Genomic DNA, 19,169 nt, shown 5'->3' on the forward strand with positions numbered 1-19,169 from the left:
AGACCCAGCCCCCACGCTCCACCTATTCCATATAGATGATGACGCCAGCTGTCCAGTCTCGTCCGCAGATGTGGCCGTCCACACCCAAAAGGACTCCACACTCCGCCAAGTGAAGTCCTGGATCCTCAGGGGGTGGCCAATGGAGAAGACGGAGGAGAAGTTCAGCCCATTCGCCAGGAAGCAGAAGGAGCTGTCCACCATGAAGGGCTGTTTGCTATGGGGAGACAGGGTGCTGATCCCAAGCACTCTGCAACGGCGGACGCTAGAGACTTTACATAAAGGGCACCCAGGCATCGTCTGCATGAAGGCCCTGGCACGGAGTTACGTCTGGTGGCCCTCACTGGACAGAGACATCGAAGAATGGGTCTCCAGATGTGACCCGTGCCAAGAAGTACGCCCAGCGCCGCCACAAGCCGAAACAGCAAAGTGGGAGACCCCCAGCAACCCCTGGTCGAAGATCCATATCGACTTCGCGGGTCCGATGCAAGGGCGCCACCTCCTCATCGTCGTAGATGCCTTCTCCAAGTGGCTCGAGGTGGTACCCATGGCATTTACCACAACGGAAGCGATGATCCGGGCCCTGCGCTGCCTTTTCGCCACCCATGGACTACCGGATGTGCTGGTCTCCGACAACGGCCCCCAACTCACATCCCTGGCCATGGAGGCATTCCTGGCAGGACTGGGCATCCGCCATGCCCTGTCTGCCCCGTACAGGCCGGCTGGGAATGGACAAGCGGAACGAATGGTGAGACTCACCAAGGAGGCACTCACCAAGATGGGCACGGGAGACTGGCAGGAAAGAATAGACAACTTCCTCCTCACCCAGCACATCATGCCGCATACCACCACCCACAAGAGCCCGGCCGAGCTGTTGATGGGCAGAAGGTTGAGGTCACCATTGGACCGGCTGCACCCCCAATACAGCCCAGAAGTGACCGCAACGGCCAGCCGCCCGCTTCGCGCCTTCAGCAAGGGAGATTCGGTTTTCGCGCTAAACTTCAACGGCTCTCCTAAGTGGCTGAAGGGGAAGATAGACAACACAACCGGCCCAAAGTCCTACACCGTGGAGCTGGAAGATGGACAGGTCTGTAGACGTCACATCGACCAGCTCCGGAAAAGGTGGGGGGGAGCGCAAGAAAACCAGCCTGACGAGGGAGGCCTACAACACCCCGAAGAGGTAGGCCTGCAACACCCCGGCGAGGTAGGACTGCAACACCCCGACGAGGGAGGCCTACCACACCCCGGCGAGCCAGACCACCGCCACCCCGACGAGGCCGGCCAAGCACACTACCAGGCACTATCACACCGACAGTCCAGAGCGGTAGACCGGGGCCAGCCGCATGGGGGATGGCAACACCAACCCAGCGAGGTGGGCACCCGGCACGACAGGGCGAGGGACTACCAAACCAGCCCACGAGTAGACCGGGACCTGCCCAGAGTGGAAGCATCGCACCCCGCCAGCGAAGGCAACCCATGTCAGCCCTGCCAGGGAGACCTCCACTCCAGGCGAGTAGACCGGGAACCATCCAAGATGGGCACACCACAGCCCATGGGTGAGGGTGGCACACGACTCTCTGGCAAGAGGGACCCCCGCCCAGCACAGAAGACAACCCAGCAACAACAACCCAGCCCAGATGACCCCAGCCACCAACGGGCGGTAGACCAGGGACTAGGGCGAAGGGAAAGCCGACAACAACCTGGCCAGGGAGGCCTGCGCCACCCCGGCAGGGGAGACCTCCGCCGACCCGCAGAGGTAGCCCCACAATGACATCCCGACCAGGTCGACCACCACCAACCCGACGGGGTAGGCCAACGCCAGCCCGACCAAGGGGACCTGCGCCACCCCTGCGAGGTCGGACAGCACGACACGAGCCAACACCACCCACCGCTGGCAGACCGGACCCGAGGGCACCAATCCGAACCACCCCCCAGATGACAACGAGCCGAACCGCAGCACCCGGGAGACAGGGGAGGAGCAAGTGACAGCCTGGGACTTACCGAGACTCAGACGCTCTTCCCGGGTTCGAACCGAGCAACCTCGACGAGACGATAGATCCACAGGCCAGGAGGAAGACCACCAGAACCAGCCATTCAAGGTCTGCGGTCCAGCCGGAGGCGCTGAGGGTGACCCCGCACACTCACCAGCCGAACCGAGCCCGGTTCCGGGGAGGGAACCAGGAGACACAGGAGCCCCGTCCATCCGGGTCGGGGACGAGGAAGAAGTGAGACTGTGCAGGTCAACTAGGGTGCCGAGGCATCCTACGTACCTGCGTGATTACGTGACTTTTATTGATGAACATTGACTGTTTCCGGACTAAGAGGGGAGGAGTGTTATGTCCTTATAAGGACATCCGCCCGGATTGGCTGCCAGCCATCGGGCGGGAAAGTTTGAATCACTGTCAGGGGCGGTGCGACTGCCGGAGTGAATATAAGGAGAGCTCCGGCAGCGCGCAGTCAGTCTTGTTACTGTAGCCAATAAAGTTACTAAATGTATCGAGCTGGTCATGTCTTCATTTCCTGTGCCTAATCTAACAAAAAGAAACATCTTTATAGCTAATACATTTAATACAGTGGTGAAATGTAAAATTTGTTACCACTGGTTCTGTGGGCGTGGCTTGGTGGGGGGGGTGTAATGTGACTGGGTGGGCGTGGCCAACTTTTTTTTTTAACTTTTAAAAGCATTTTTTCTACAACCTACTCGGCCGAAGAGGTTGTAAACAAAATGCTTTTAAAAGCCTCTGATGATCCCAGCTGAGTTGCCTGATTGTCAGAGGCTTTTAAAAGCATTTTTTCTACAACCTCTTTGGCTGAAGGGGTTGTAGAAAAAATGCTTTTAAAAGCCTCTGACAATCCCAGCCGAGCCGCGCGATCATCAGAGGCTTTTTTTTATTTTTAAAAGCATTTTAAAAGAGGTTGTACAAAAAATGCTTTTAAAAATAAAAAAAAGCCTCTGATGATTGCATGGTTCAGCTGGGGGGGGGCAGGGATTTTTGCTACCGGTTCTCCGAACCACCCGCCGCCATTCACACCTGGTTTAATATCTCCAGAACTAACATATTATATGATATTTTGGAAAAATTTACTTCGGATAGGAAAATGACAAGCACAAGTACAACAATGGTAACCAAAATAAGTAAGAAAACGCCCCCAAACCTTGGAAGATATTTGCTATCAGATCTGAGTTGGAAACATATAACTGATAAGAAATAATCTAAGCTACTGGACTTGTTGGGTTCTTGGTGGATTGTGATGGCTATATGATGATAGTAATTAGGTAATATCGAACATTTTATTAATATTTGATGCAAAAACAAAAAAGAATTCAGAAAGAACAAAAACTTGATTTCAAATCTAAAACTTCAGTTATTGCCCAAATGTCCTATTCATGAAACAGACTAATATTGTCTCCTACATTAACTAAATTTGTAAAATTAATTCCTTGAAGAGAAAAGACATTGATGATACTGAGCAAAATACCTTTTATATGTGTGTGTTTATATAATCATTTGATTTTTCAGATACTGGCATCGATCACTGAATCCCAGAAAATTGGTAGAGGTGAAATTCTCTCACTTGAGCAGAAATATGACGTTACAGAGAACAATGAAGCTCTACAGACTTCCTGATGTAAGCAATGCTTCCACCCAGAAGACCCTCATTCTCACTTCAAAATAGCCTTCTGTCAGTGGTGGGTTGCCCCTTGTTTGGACTGGTTCTATAGAACCGGTAGTAAAACCGGTGGGAGGCTCCACCCACCAACCCCGACGTCATCAGGGTTTATCCCGACGTCATCAGAAGCTTCTGTGCATGTGCAAAAGCGTGTGCGGCCCTGTTATGAACCGGTAGTAAAGGTAAGTAGAACCCACCCCTGCCTTCTGTACATGCCAAGGCAAGCTTTTCATTTGGGGGAGCTAGTAGAAAGGTTGTGGGGCAGAACTTCCAAAGAATAGACTTTCTTGGAAAGATTACTTGCATATATAGTCACGCCTGGCAACATTAGACATTTTTTCTAAAGATGTGGCTTGGTTGGAGGAAAAGGACCATTTTCTTGATTATATGACACTTGAGAAATTAAGATTTATGACCTTATTTGAATATACTAAATTTTTTCAAGTCTAAAATATTGAGGAGAAGGCATATTGTAATTACAGGTAGTCCTCAAGTTATGACCACAATTGAGCCCAAAAATTATGTTGTTAAATGAGAAATTTGTTAAGTAAGTTTGTCCCATTTTATGACTTTTCTTGCCATTGTTAAGTTAGTAACACAATTGTTAAGTGAATCTGGCTTCCCCATAGACTTTGCTTGTCAGAAGGTCACAAAAGGGGATCACATGACCCTGGGACATTGCAACCAGGATAAATATGAACCAGTTGTCAAGCATCCAAATGTAAATCACATGACCCTGGGGATGCTGCAGTGGTCATAAGTGTGAAAAATGGTCATAAGTCAATTTTGTTGGTGCCATTGTAAGTTTGAACAGTCACTAAACAAACTGTTGTAAGTCGAGGACTACCTGTATCTCTTCTGCCAATGGAAAGTACTTGGTACTAATAGTAAAGTCTAAGGTGGAGAAGTATGATATGGTTTAATTTTCTTAGTTTATTGAAGTTTCAGAGGAATTCCTTTGATAATCAAACATGCATGCATGCACAAACACACACAGAGACCAATTTATTTATAATGTGTCCATTGATTATGCTCTTTACTTTTTAATAATTGTTGGGAAGAACAGAAGGGAGTATGTGCAAAGCATTAATCAAAACAACTGGTTTTGTACCAGTTGAGTATGTGTACTCAGCTCTCAGAAATGATGGCTGAGGAATTTTGGGGACTGTAACCACAATTCATCTTGATTGTTGACTTTGGCTGAATACTATCCTGTTGATGGAAGCCTAGATGGGGTATTAGCTTTTATTTGAATTTCTGTTGTCTTTCATTATAACAAGGTCACAAAAACTCCAGGCTTAAGACCTATGGAACAAAAAGATATCAAAGCGGTGCAAGAGCTGATTAACAATTACTTGAAGCAGTTCAATCTCGCCCCTGTTATGGATGAGGAAGAAGTGGCTCACTGGTTCCTGCCTCAGGATCACATTATTGACACCTTTGTGGTTGAGGTGAGAAAGTGGCCCTTCCCTGCTTCCTTTTCCTACTGATACCTTTTCCATCTAGAAAAACCTGGCCTTTACTGGGCTGTTTTGTTTCTAATTGGTGAGGTTTCTGTGCTTGAAAGGAGTGCTAATATATATATAAATTAATGCTGGGCCAAAATCTGTTTTGTAATTTCTCAAAAATGTTCTTCCTCACACCCAGAGGCTTGTGTTTTTCTACCTTAATCTATTTCTTTTAAGTTTCTCTTGGAGGTGTTCCTGAGACTTTTTTTATTGTTGGTATTATGTTGTTGGAGACATTGCAGTTTCCAGTTACACAGCTTCTTTCCACTCTGATGCCCATAATCCCCTCACACTGGGATGGGAGAGTACATAAAACAAATACCATATTTTTCGGAGTATAAGACGCAGCGGAGTATAAGATGCACCTTAGTTTTTGAGGAGGAAAATAAGAAAAAAGCTGATTGGTGGGTGGATCGGCCTCCCAGAATACCCCCAATCAGCTGTTCCCAGAGGTGAATTTTAGCAACAGGTTCATTGGTTGTGAGCTCTATGCCTTGCTTTTTTTTTCTGCCTCTGAAACTTCTGAAACTCCATTTCAGGAAAAAAAACTTTTTTTCTGCATCTGAAAGCCTCTGAAACTGAGCTTCAGAAAAAAAGGCTTTTTTTCTGAAGCTCTGTTTGGAGGCTTTTTTTTCTGAAGCTTCTTTCAGAGGCTTTTATTCTGAAGGACTATCTGTACTCTGTTCAATCTCCTTTCTTTGGTATTGGTATATAGATTAACCTCTTCCAATCTGTTGGTTATTGTGTCATTCTCCAGATTTGTTAGCATACAGGTGAAACTCGAAAAATTAGAATATCGTGCAAAAGTTCATTTATTTCAGTAATGCAACTTAAAAGGTGAAACTAATATATGAGATAGACTCATTACATGCAAAGTGAAATAGTTCAAGCCTTGATTTGTCATAATTTTGATGATTATGGCTTACAGCTCATGAAAACCCCAAATTCACAATCTCAGAAAATTAGAATATTGTGAAAAGGTTCAGTATTCTAGGCGCAAAGTGTCCCACTCTAATCAGCTAATTAAGCCATAACACCTGCAAAGGGTTCCTGAGCCTTTAAATGGTCTCTCAGTCTGGTTCAGTAGGAATCACGATCATGGGAAAGACTGCTGACCTGACAGTTGTGCAGAAAACCATCAGTGACACCCTCCATAAGGAGGGAAAGCCTCAAAAGGTAATTGCAAAAGAAGTTGGATATTCCCAAAGTGCTGTATCAAAGCACATTAATAAAGTTACGTGGAAGGGAAAAGTGTGGAAGAAAAAGGTGCACAAGCGGCAGGGATGACCGCAGCCTGGAGAGGATTGTCAGGAAAAGGCCATTCAAAAGTGTTGGGGACTTTCACAAGGAGAGGACTGAGGCTGGAGTCAGTGCATCAAGAGCCACCACACACAGACGGATCCTGGACATGGGCTTCAAATGTCATATTCCTCTTGTCAAGCCGCTCCTGAACAACAAACAACATCAGAAGCGTTTTACCTGGGCTAAAGAAAAAAAGAACTGGTCTGTTGCTCAGTGGTCCAAAGTTCTCTTTTCTGAGGAGAGCAACTTTTGCATCTCATTTGGAAACCAAGGACCCAGAGTCTGGAGGAAGAATGGAGAGGCACACACTGCAAGATGCTTGAAGTCCAGTGTGAAGTTTCCACAGTCTGTGTCGATTTGGGGAGCCATGTCATCTGCTGGTGTTGGTCCACTGTGCTTCATTAAGTCCAGGGTCAACGCAGCCATCTACCAGGAGATTTTGGAGCACTTCATGCTTCCTTCCGCAGACAAGCTTTATGGGGATGCTGACTTCATTTTCCAGCAGGACTTGGCACCTGCCCACACTGCCAAAAGTACCAAAACCTGGTTCAATGACCATGGGATTACTGTACTTGATTGGCCAGTAAACTCGCCTGACCTGAACCCCATAGAGAATCTATGGGGCATTGCCAAGAGAAAGATGAGAGACATGAGACCGAACAATGCAGAAGAGCTGAAGGCCGCTATTGAAGCATCCTGGTCTTCCATAACACCTCAGCAGTGCCACAGGCTGATAGCATCCATGCCACGCCGCATTGAGGCAGTAATTGATGCAAAAGGGGCCCAAACCAAGTACTGAGTACATATGCATTCTTATACTTTTCAGAGGTCCGATATTGTTCTATGTACAATCCTTGTTTTATTGATTTCATGTAATATTCTAATTTTCTGAGATTGTGAATTTGGGGTTTTCATGAGTTGTAAGCCATAATCATCAAAATTATGACAAATCAAGGCTTGAACTATCTCGCTTTGCATGTAGTGAGTCTATCTCATATATTTGTTTCACCTTTTAACTTGCATTACTGAAATAAATGAACTTTTGCACGATATTCTAATTTTTCGAGTTTCACCTGTAGTGAATTATTATTTTATTATTTTAGATAAAAGCCTTTCAGAGGCTTTTTTTCTGAAGCTTCATTTCTGAGGCTTTTTTTCTGAAGCTTCTTTCAGAGGCTTCTTTCAGCCTCTGAAATCTCCATTTGCGAGGCTGGGCGGGGCTACATTCGGAATATAAGACGCACCCAGATTTTCACTCTTTTTTGGGGGGTGGGGGAAGGTGCGTCTTATGCTCCAAAAAATATGGTATTTGTCACTGAAGAAATTGGGCATCAGTCCAAATGTCAGAAGGGTACCCAGGGCCTGAAAGATCTGGGTTAAACTCAAACTGGATGGATTCAGGCTCCAATCTTTGCTCTGCCTCACCAATTTACACAGAATTATTGTAACCTATACTTTTGCAAAGCAACTGGGTGACTTAAGAGTTTATGATGCTGTAGAGTCCTTTGTTTCCATTCCTTTTTCTTTTCTTCTCCAGAGTTCAAATGGTGTTTTAACTGACTTTCTGAGTTTCTATACGTTACCTTCAACAGTCATGCACCACCCTGTTCACAAAAGCCTCAAAGCAGCCTATTCCTTCTACAGTGTTCATACGGAGACCCCTCTCTTGGAGCTAATGAATGATGCACTCATTATAGCAAAGATGGTAAGTAGTGCAATAGTTTCTTTATTTTCCTTTTCTTACAGAAGAGTGAAGTTGGATTAAAGCCTCATTGATCTACTTGCTTCAGCAAGAGAAGTACAATCTCTGAACAGTTTTGGATAATGTTTTCTTTACACATTGGAACTTGTGTTTCAGCCTGGTCCTTCATATGAAGGTGTTAAGAAGCACAGCCTCTGCTTACTCAAAACCTCCTACAGGTGAAACTCGAAAAATTAGAATATCGTGCAAAAGTTCATTTATTTCAGTAATGCAAGTTAAAAGGTGAAACAAATATATGAGATAGACTCACTACATGCAAAGCGAGATAGTTCAAGCCTTGATTTGTCATAATTTTGATGATTATGGCTTACAACTCATGAAAACCCCAAATTCACAATCTCAGAAAATTAGAATATTACATGAAATCAATAAAACAAGGATTGTACATAGAACAATATCGGACCTCTGAAAAGTATAAGAATGCATATGTACTCAGTACTTGGTTTGGGCCCCTTTTGCATCAATTACTGCCTCAATGCGGCGTGGCATGGATGCTATCAGCCTGTGGCACTGCTGAGGTGTTATGGAAGACCAGGATGCTTCAATAGCGGCCTTCAGCTCTTCTGCATTGTTCGGTCTCATGTCTCTCATCTTTCTCTTGGCAATGCCCCATAGATTCTCTATGGGGTTCAGGTCAGGCGAGTTTACTGGCCAATCAAGTACAGTAATCCCATGGTCATTGAACCAGGTTTTGGTACTTTTGGCAGTGTGGGCAGGTGCCAAGTCCTGCTGGAAAATGAAGTCAGCATCCCCATAAAGCTTGTCTGCGGAAGGAAGCATGAAGTGCTCCAAAATCTCCTGGTAGATGGCTGCGTTGACCCTGGACTTAATGAAGCACAGTGGACCAACACCAGCAGATGACATGGCTCCCCAAATCGACACAGACTGTGGAAACTTCACACTGGACTTCAAGCATCTTGCAGTGTGTGCCTCTCCATTCTTCCTCCAGACTCTGGGTCCTTGGTTTCCAAATGAGATGCAAAAGTTGCTCTCCTCAGAAAAGAGAACTTTGGACCACTGAGCAACAGACCAGTTCTTTTTTTCTTTAGCCCAGGTAAAACGCTTCTGATGTTGTTTGTTGTTCAGGAGCGGCTTGACAAGAGGAATATGACATTTGAAGCCCATGTCCAGGATCCGTCTGTGTGTGGTGGCTCTTGATGCACTGACTCCAGCCTCAGTCCTCTCCTTGTGAAAGTCCCCAACACTTTTGAATGGCCTTTTCCTGACAATCCTCTCCAGGCTGCGGTCATCCCTGCCGCTTGTGCACCTTTTTCTTCCACACTTTTCCCTTCCACGTAACTTTATTAATGTGCTTTGATACAGCACTTTGGGAATATCCAACTTCTTTTGCAATTACCTTTTGAGGCTTTCCCTCCTTATGGAGGGTGTCACTGATGGTTTTCTGCACAACTGTCAGGTCAGCAGTCTTTCCCATGATCGTGATTCCTACTGAACCAGACTGAGAGACCATTTAAAGGCTCAGGAACCCTTTGCAGGTGTTATGGCTTAATTAGCTGATTAGAGTGGGACACTTTGCGCCTAGAATACTGAACCTTTTCACAATATTCTAATTTTCTGAGATTGTGAATTTGGGGTTTTCATGAGCTGTAAGCCATAATCATCAAAATTATGACAAATCAAGGCTTGAACTATTTCACTTTGCATGTAATGAGTCTATCTCATATATTAGTTTCACCTTTTAAGTTGCATTACTGAAATAAATGAACTTTTGCACGATATTCTAATTTTTCGAGTTTCACCTGTATGCTAACAAATCTGGAGAATGACACAATAACCAACAGATTGGAAGAGGTTAATCTATATACCAATACCAAAGAAAGGAGATTGAACAGAGTACAGATAGTCAAGAACTAGTGGAATCTTGATCATCAGGCTGTGTGGCATTAGTAGTATCATCTCTAGGAAAATAAACTCCAGGATCATTGGAATGAATCCTGGACCAGTCAACATCTTCCTCAAAATTAGCAGATTGGGAAATCACAATTACATTTCTGGAGTCAATAAATAATAACATTTTTATGAGGAACCTCAGACTTGCTCTGAGCAACCTGTTTACCAACTCTCTTTTTGTTGGCTTTAGGAGCCTTTGGAATAGCAACAGGATCTCTCTCTGGAGCATCTCTCTCTGGGCCTGTGCTCTCCTTTTTTGGAGTTTGTATACTTGCCTGTGTTTGCGGTTTAGACCTTGGCTTTAAGTAATAAACACCACCAATTAACATGGTTTCAGCAACAATATCTCCATTTTTAACTATGTAACTTGCTTTTTCAAGGTGGTGAACCTGGAACTTTAATGCCCTAGACAAGTGACTCTGACTAAGCAAATTACTATTTGCTGTTGGTATGTAATAAACATCAGGAATGAATGCATCGTGCTCTTCAACATAAACAGTTCCTTTTCCTTTGACCTGACAAGGATGATTGGAAAAGAATAAAGTTCACGTAGTTCAGGTTCAGGCTCGTGCATCTCTGTGAAAAGTTCCTTTCTGTAAGTAACATGCATTGCTGCACCACTGTCCAAAGTCCACAGGAGTCGTCTGTCGTACTCTGGTTGAGGTTGTGGATCGTTGGTTAAAGCCAATGTAGCGAATGGAGCTTGTGGATCACGCCGGGGACCACGACGACCTTGTCTTCCGCCTCTGCCTCTGCCTCCTCTGGAATCTGTTCCTCTGGGGTGGTACGAGACGGGAGCTGGAACTCGTTGGGGACAATCCTGGGTGGCATGTCCCACACGATTACAGATGTAGCATCTTGGCATCCTTGGAACGTAGGCTCTTCCTCGGAAGGGACGCCTCGCTGGAGCTCTTGATGCAGGTGGTCTTCTCAAATGTGGAGTAGCTAACATGAGTGCTTCTTCTTCAATTAAAAGTCTGCATATATGATCCACTGTGCGTTGAGCAATAGGCACTAGATTAATCTTTGTAATGGCATCTTTCCATTCATAATTCAATGAGTTAATAATAATGCTGATCATTTGAATATCATCAATAAGATAGCCTCTTTCTCTCAATTCTCTTCTGATTTCTTTCAGTTTGGTTAAATGTCCTCCAATTTGTTCACCAGGTTTCAATCTCGAACCATGGAACTCAGACATGAGCAAACATGAAGATTCAATTGAAACAGGCCTGTAGCAATTTTCCAATTGGACCCAAATTTGTTGGGCTGTTGCATCAGGCGGAAAGGTGACCTGCAATTCAGTATCCATGGACGTCAATAATGTTGTGCAAGCTTTAGTCTCTAAGTCTCTTATTGCATGAGTCCATGGCTGAGCAGGAGGATTAAAAACCATACAGTGAGTACCTTCTCTGCGAAGTAACAATCCAATCTCACTGACCCAAGCCTTATAATTCTGTCCTGACATCTTTAATTTCGACTCACCAGCTAGTGGAGCAACAGAAAATGCCTGGTGAGGAACATGCATTTGGTATGCTGGCTGTGCCGGTAAAAATACCTGTGGTATTTGCTGTGCTTGTTGTGGACCAACAAATGGTCCTGGTTGCACGGCTGGAGGCACTTGTGTGTGCACTTGTGGCTGAGGCTGTTGCATTGGGATTTGCTGTACTCCAGCTGCCATTTGCGCTTGAGCTTGGAGCTGTTGCATTTGAGCTGCAATATTAACATGGCCTGCTGGAGATGCAGTCATTTGCCTTTGCTGCATTAAGCGTTGTTGTGCTCCATCTAAAAGGACACCAGCACCACCAGGGGGTGCTGAAGATTGGGCTGTGGAGACACTTGTTGCACTGCAGTCTGAATATCTGGGTGAGTTAAGGACATGTTTGATAAAGTCTTATGCAATATTTGAAATTGGTCTTGCAAACTGCGATGCATTTCAGCTTTATCTTGTAAATTACTTTTGCCAGCAGATGGTGCTGCAACTTTAGTTTCGGGCAGCTCAGATAATTTTTCTGCCTTCGTGGCATGATATGTAATTTGATCAGAGAGACATCATGTGACAATTGTGACGTGTACACAGCTCTCTGTTTTGATTTGCCTGACACAATATCCTCTATGGGGTGTGTCTTAGGCTTCGAAGAAGAAGCTAAGATGGCGGTTTCAGGAATTTTAAAAGCATGAGACTCTCTCTTATCTTGCTTGAGCATAGATAAAGCCATTTTTGCCTGGGATAGCTCATGTTCAAAAAATTTTATATGGTCATGATAGCCTTTTATAGCTTGCTCATGTAGGGAGAGCTTTGAGCTGTGAGGAGAATAATAAATTATTTCTCTGTCTGTGTGGGGGGAAAATGCTCAGCAGTTTGTGAAAACTTTGGCCTTGCACCAAGCATTTCAAATTCAAAAGGTTCTGGGAGGACTGTTTGAGAGCATGCATATTCAGAAGGAGACGTCACTGACCTTAATTGTAGCACGTTGCCTTCAAAAGCAGCTTTTCTGTTATCTTCCTCCTGAAGCCTCTGTAAGAGCATTTCGTCCATTTCTCCTCCCACGGTTCCTTCTAGCCGGGTGGCTGAAGCAAGGGGCTGGAAACTTGAAAGCCTTCTTTCTGCCGCCTCTTCGTTGGAAAGATCAATCAAATCATTTGTGGGGAATGCTCTGAATTTCATTTTCATTTTCCCTTTCTTCTTTTTCGGCATTGTTGCAGACAATTAATCAGTGTTCCGCAGTCGCAAAAATAATCATCTGTCTAAACTAGCCTAGAGGTCTAATCATCAAAGTAACAAGCAAGGAAAAAGCCATAATTTCAAACCAAGCCATGTGCTACCACGTGTCAGGGTGGCAATTAATCCCATTCCGCTTTAGGTAATTGCACCTGATTAGAGACGGGACCGTGGCTTTTTCCTTGCAGTATACTTTAAGAAAATAAACCCGAGATATATTCTAATAAACACATTTTATTATAAAGAAGTAAAAAACAGTCTTACTAGCTAATTAATTACATCTTGACAGCGTTCCTGCCTTACCTCTTGGCAGGCGAACAAAGAAAGTTAGAAGAAAGTAAAAGAATGTGAAAGAATGTGGACGTGCGCAGTGGCTTCAGTGATAAGAGTCAGACAGACTACCGTAAGTCTTAGAATTCAAGCACAGCTGGCAAACACAAAAAACGCAGTGACATTCACAACTTCTCCAGGCAAGTTGTTCCACTTATTAATTGTTCTAACTGTCAGGAAATTTCTCCTTAGTTCTAAGTTGCTTCTCTTCTTGATTAGTTTCCACCCATTGCTTCTTGTTCTACCCTCATGTGCTTTGAAGAATGGTTTGACTCCCTCTTCTTTGTGGCAACCCCTGAGATATTGGAACCCTGCTATCATGTCTCCCCTAGTCCTTCTCTTCATTAAATTAGACATACCCAGTTCCTGCAACCGTTCTTCATATGTTTTAGCCTCCAGTCCCCTAATCATCTTTGTTGCTCTTCTCTGCACTCTTTCTAGAGTCTCAACATCTTTTTTACATCGTGGCGACCAAAACTGAATGCAGTATTCCAAGTGTGGCCTTACCAAGGCATTATAAAGTGGTATTAACACTTCATGTGATCTTGATTCTATCCCTCTGTTTATGCAGCCCAGAACTGTGTTGGCTTTTTTGGCAGCTGCTGCACACTGCTGGCTTATATCTAAATGGTTGTCCACTAGGACTCCAAGATCCCTCTCACAGTTACTACTATTGAGCAAGGTACCACATATACGGTACCTGTGCATTTTGTTTTTCTTCCCTAAATGTAGAACCTTGCTTTTTTCACTGTTGAATTTCATTTTGTTAGATAGCGCCTAATGTTCAAGTCTGTCAAGATCCTTCTGTATCTTGAGCCTATCTTCTGGAGTGTTGGCTATTCCTGCCAGCTTAGTGTCATCTGCAAATTTTTTTTTTTTTTTAATTTGATTTATATGCCGCCCTTCTCCGGAGACTCAGGGCGGCTTACAATGCTTTAAGCAATAACCTTCATTCTTTTGTATATTTTATACAAAGTCAGCTTATTGCCCCCACAAACTGGGTCCTCATTTCACCTACCTTAGAAAGGATGGAAGGCTGAGTCAACCTTGAGCCTTGGAGAGATTCGAACCAGCAGAAATTGCAGGCAGCTGTGTTAATAACAGGGTGCACTAAACCCCTGTACTATCAAGGCTCTTGTTGATGAGTTCCCCATCTATCCCCTCGTCCAAGTCATTGATGAAGATGTTGAAGAGCACTGGGCCTAAAACAGAGCCCTGGGGTACTCCACTGCATACTTCCCTCCATGTAGATGCAATTTCATTGAGGACTACACTAAAATTGGCTGCTTTCATTCCTTGCTATGGCATGTGAAAGGAAGATCTTTTCCTTTTTTTAAAAAAGGCATCCTTTCAGCTAATTTTTCTGTGGGCTACCAGAATTAGCACCACAATTAATATTGTGGCCTTGTCAGCCTCCGCCTTTTCTGCTTTGGCTGCCATAGTAACGGGAGGGGGGAGAGCAGGTAGCATGGGGGGAGGAAGCGTGCTGGAGGAAAACGAAACCGATAGTTAAGCTACCGGACTGTATCTTTGAAGCTGCCGTCGGGCCAACGGTCGTGGCATTCCTGATTGATGATGCTGCCAGACGTGTGCTTCCACCTGACCCCGGGAGACCTTTGGATTGGATGATTTACGGTGGACAGTGGGAGGGGATGCTTTCTATATGCACTTTTCACGCGTATTGCCTTAGATTCTGCTTTCCTTTGGTTGCGTTCACTTCATCTCTAGTAAAAGTACCTTTCTCTATAAACAATGGAGTTTGGGTCATTCTTTCCTGGACTTTGAAGGAAGCACACCTGACATTAAGCAGAATCTCAGCTCCAGCCATCCCGGATAAACACCGAGGGGGCTGAACCCAAGATATGTCTGACCAAGAGAGTGAAGGAGACCAGATGGGAGCTGCTGGCTCTACTATAACTTCACTTCAAGTGGAGAAGGAAGCTGCAGAATGGATGGAAAAAATTCGGCTGAGAGAGGACCCAGAGGAAGCTAGATGGTCGAGGGGAGTAGGAAGGTTGCCGGACCTGGGGAGGACCCCCCAAGGAGTAACTGTGGGGATGGTGTTATCTCAGTGGTTGGCAAACCACGCTGAGTAAACAACGTCAGCACAAGGTCCTAATCTCATCAGGAATGTAAAGACAGGATGTCTGGCAGAGACCCTATCTCAGATATGCAAGGCATGGGGACCCGGCACGTAGGCATTGTTTGTCACAGGAAGAACATGAGGGAAACACGAGGGGTCCATATGGAATTCACGAGCCTTCTTTAGCCAATCAGTACAAGTAAACGTTGATTAATGTTTTGCCATGGTAGTTGTAAAATGACAATAAAAGGGAGCCTTTTGGATGGGGTCAGTGTGCCTTCAACAAGGTGTCTTCCCACCGAGGGGCCTTCCCGTGAACCATCTTCCTGCCTACATGTCTTTCTTCATCGAAACAACATCTGGTGACCCCGACGTGATACCTCCTATGCTTACTCGGCCGGACGAGCCCAGGTGCACCTCAGCGAACTTCGCTCCCAAAAATTTCGTGAGTATGGGAGGGGAAATCTCAGTTCTGCAGAAGTTTCATGCACAAGAACTGAGGAAAATACTTAAAAGTAATGGAATGGCAGGAATTAAGTTAAGAGAGTTAGAACAGTTAGTACATGAAATAGGTTGCCAATGCCCATGGTATCTGGAAGACGGAACCTTGGACTTGCAGGATTGGATTAAAATTGGAACTCACTTACACTCACCGCCACGAGCAGAAATAAAGCATTTGTTGCTGTGGCAAAAATGTAAGGAAGCAGTAGAGGTTATGGGGACTCATAAACTCAAGGCACCGTTGCCATCTCTCTCTCTGTTTTCTGATCAGGGGTCTGCTCCCCCTCCGCCTTATTTTCAGATGACTTTGCCAGCTGCAACTACGCTGCAGCCAGAAGAAAGTAGCTCCCCGACAGCTCCCTTATCGATTTCTCCTTTACAGGAGATGTTTTCAGCTGTCAGAGCAGGGTTTCAGGAAGAGCAACAAAAAGGGACTCTCACTGGGGTAGAAATTGCAGAGGGTCTCCAAGCTTTTCCTGTCATACAGACAGTTAATCCCCAGGGACAAGCCCAATATCAGTGGAATCCTTTGCCATATCAAGTTTTGAGAGAGCTAAGGAAAGGCATCACAGAGACAGGTTTGTGTTCCACCTATACTACAGGGATGGTGGAGGGCATATCTAATGGCTATAATTTGATTCCACAAGATTGGAAGGATTTGTTTCGCATGCTTCTCACACCAGCACAGTATGTTGTTTGGGATTCAGAATACCAGAGGGAAGCTATTCATGCAGGAAACAATTCCGGAGGTTTGTATATACCAGATCAATTATACGGGGTGGGTACTTTTTCTACAATACAGCAACAAACCAATGGCACACCCCCGCCAGCTTACTCTGTGATAGGGCGCTGCATGATTAAAGCATTTAAGAAAGTGCCAATCTCAGGCAAACCTAGTAAATCTTTTGCAGCGATTCGACAGGGGGCTGGTGAAACATACTCTGATTTCATTGATAGATTGCAAGAAGCTATTCAGCAGCAAGTAGATAATGAGAAAGCTAGCAGAGAGTTAATGAAAAGGCTAGCTTATGAACATGCTAATGTGGATTGCCGCCGCGCATTGCAGTCTATCGTTAATAGAGGAGATTACACCTTGGCTGATATGTTAAAAGCATGTGCTGACATAGGCACAAATGTCCATCAGATGGAAGCCTTAGCAGCTGCCTTACAAAAAGGAAAGTTTGGCAAGCTCAAAGGCAATTGTTTTAATTGTAATAAACCTGGCCATTTCAAACAGCAATGCAGAGCCCCTGGTGGCGGAGCCCATAAAGGCGGCGGGCCAGGAGGAGGTCAAACATCCAGACCAAAAACTGTTTGCCCTAAATGTAAGAAAGGGTTTCACTGGGCAAATCAGTGCAGAAGTCAGGGAAACTAGATTTCAGGCTCACGGCAAGCCCCGGCCCAATTGCCGCAACTCCTGTTAAAAATGCTAAAGCAGCTACGAAAGGTAGCGCGGGTATTGATTTGATTAATCAAGAAGAAAAATTCATTCCTTTCCCTGGAGTTGTTACTTTAATGTCATCACAATTTTTTTTTTATTGAAAAAGTTTTACAAATACAAATTTTCCCATTTCCCCCCCCCCATCCCTCCCTAACCCTCCCTAACCCTCCCCTCCTCCCATGACTTCCCCAAGGTGAAATCCATCCACATTATATTATATCATACTTTACTACCCTTCTATTCTCCCCCCTGTGTACTATACATTTCTACATAACATTAAGCTATTCTACCCCCTATATACTATACATTTCTACACAACATTCAACTAAAAACTATCTGGTACTTCCTAGTTTGGTATTTGTTCTGCACATAATCTATCCATTTCTTCCACTCCCATGCATAGGTCTCTTGAGTCCGGTCTTTTAAGTATGCTGATATTTTCGCCATTTCTGCAAAACTGGCCACCTTCAAAGTCCATTCTTCAATTGTAGGCATAACATCCCTTTTCCAATATTGACCAATCAGTAACCTAGCTGCTGTCACCATATACAATATCAATTTTGTTTCACCCACTGAAAAGCCCTTAACTATACCCAATAAAAACAATTGAGGAGAAAATTGGAGTTTTTTCTTCAGAACATTTTGCATAACCCACCAAATTTTTATCCAGAAAGCCTTCACTTTCTTGCATGTCCACCATATATGATAATATGTAGCATCTAAACAGTCACATCTCCAGCATTTTGGTTGAACATTAGGATACATACACGACAATTTCTTAGGATCTAGATGCCATCTATAAAACATCTTATAAAAATTTTCCCTCAAATTCTGTGACTGCGTAAATTTAACATTCTGGACCCATATTTTTTCCCACGTTTTCATCATAACTGGTTCTGCAAAATTTTGCGCCCATTTTATCATACAATCTTTAACCAGTTCATTTTCCGAGTCTCTTTCTAACAAAACATTATAAACCCTCTTAATATGCATTGGGCCTTTCTCTTTTATCTGTCTAACCAATTCTTCTTCATGCAGCATTAATCCAGTTTTTTGATCTTCTCTCCATCTCAGTTGAAGTTGATTATACTGTAACCAAGTTAAATTAATCCCTTCTTCCAGCAGTGTGTTTAATGTCTTTAGTTGCCATCTGCCCCATCATTAAAAAGTACTTCTTTGTATAAAAACCCCCTGAGTGACTTTATATTTGTATTCCGTATAATATGACCAAGATCCAACCACAACGGTATTTTAGTAAGTACTTCATAGTACAGTCGTAAGTTTGGAAGTTTAAGACCACCCCTTTCACGAACATCTTGCATAATTTTCAATTTAACTCTTGGCTTTTTCTCATTCCAAACAAACTTATTCACTCCTTTTTGCCATTCCGTCAGCTGTTTATCACTTTTAAGCACCGGAATCATTTGAAACAAAAATAAAAATCTAGGTAAAACATTCATTTTAATTGCTGCTATTCTTCCAAGTAAAGACAGCTGCAGTTTTTTCCAGGTTTCCATATCCTTTTGCACCTTTCGCCACAACACCTCATAATTGTTTTGGAACAGTTTTATATTTGAATCTGCAACTTGAACTCCTAGATATCTCACCTTTGGTACTATTTCAAAGCCTGCCTTCCTTTCCAGTTCCTTCTTTTGATCTTCTGTCATATTTTTAACTATCATCTTGGTTTTTTTCTGATTCAGTCTAAATCCTGATACCATACCATATTCTTCTATAATGTCTTTCATCTGAATTATTGATTCCATCGGCCGTGTTAGGGTAAGAACCAGATCATCTGCAAATGCCCTTGTTCTGTAATCCTCTTGCCTTATAACTATTCCATTCAAAGTGTTCGAATCCCGTATTGTGTTCAACAAGACTTCTAGAGTTAGAATAAACAACAACGGGGATAACGGACAACCTTGTCTTGTGCCTTTTTC

The 19,169-nt window shown here is 44.1% G+C and overlaps 1 protein-coding gene across 1 annotated transcript in view; it reads left to right on the forward strand.

Annotated features, from left to right (window-relative positions):
* The window catches only part of LOC139317371 (glycylpeptide N-tetradecanoyltransferase 2), a 234,897-nt gene that overhangs the window by 197,520 nt on the left and 18,208 nt on the right, over nucleotides 1-19,169 (forward strand). Inside the window, exons 7-9 of the mRNA XM_070944400.1 lie at nucleotides 3,519-3,627; nucleotides 4,950-5,120; nucleotides 8,017-8,184. Of these exons, the coding sequence (XP_070800501.1) occupies nucleotides 3,519-3,627; nucleotides 4,950-5,120; nucleotides 8,017-8,184 (448 nt within the window). The remainder of the gene's footprint in view (nucleotides 1-3,518; nucleotides 3,628-4,949; nucleotides 5,121-8,016; nucleotides 8,185-19,169) is intronic.

Source organism: Pituophis catenifer, unplaced genomic scaffold (assembly GCF_029215685.1).
Source record: "Pituophis catenifer annectens isolate HBS135680 unplaced genomic scaffold, rPitCat1.0.hap2 SCAF_5, whole genome shotgun sequence".
Taxonomy (NCBI): domain Eukaryota; kingdom Metazoa; phylum Chordata; class Lepidosauria; order Squamata; family Colubridae; genus Pituophis; species Pituophis catenifer.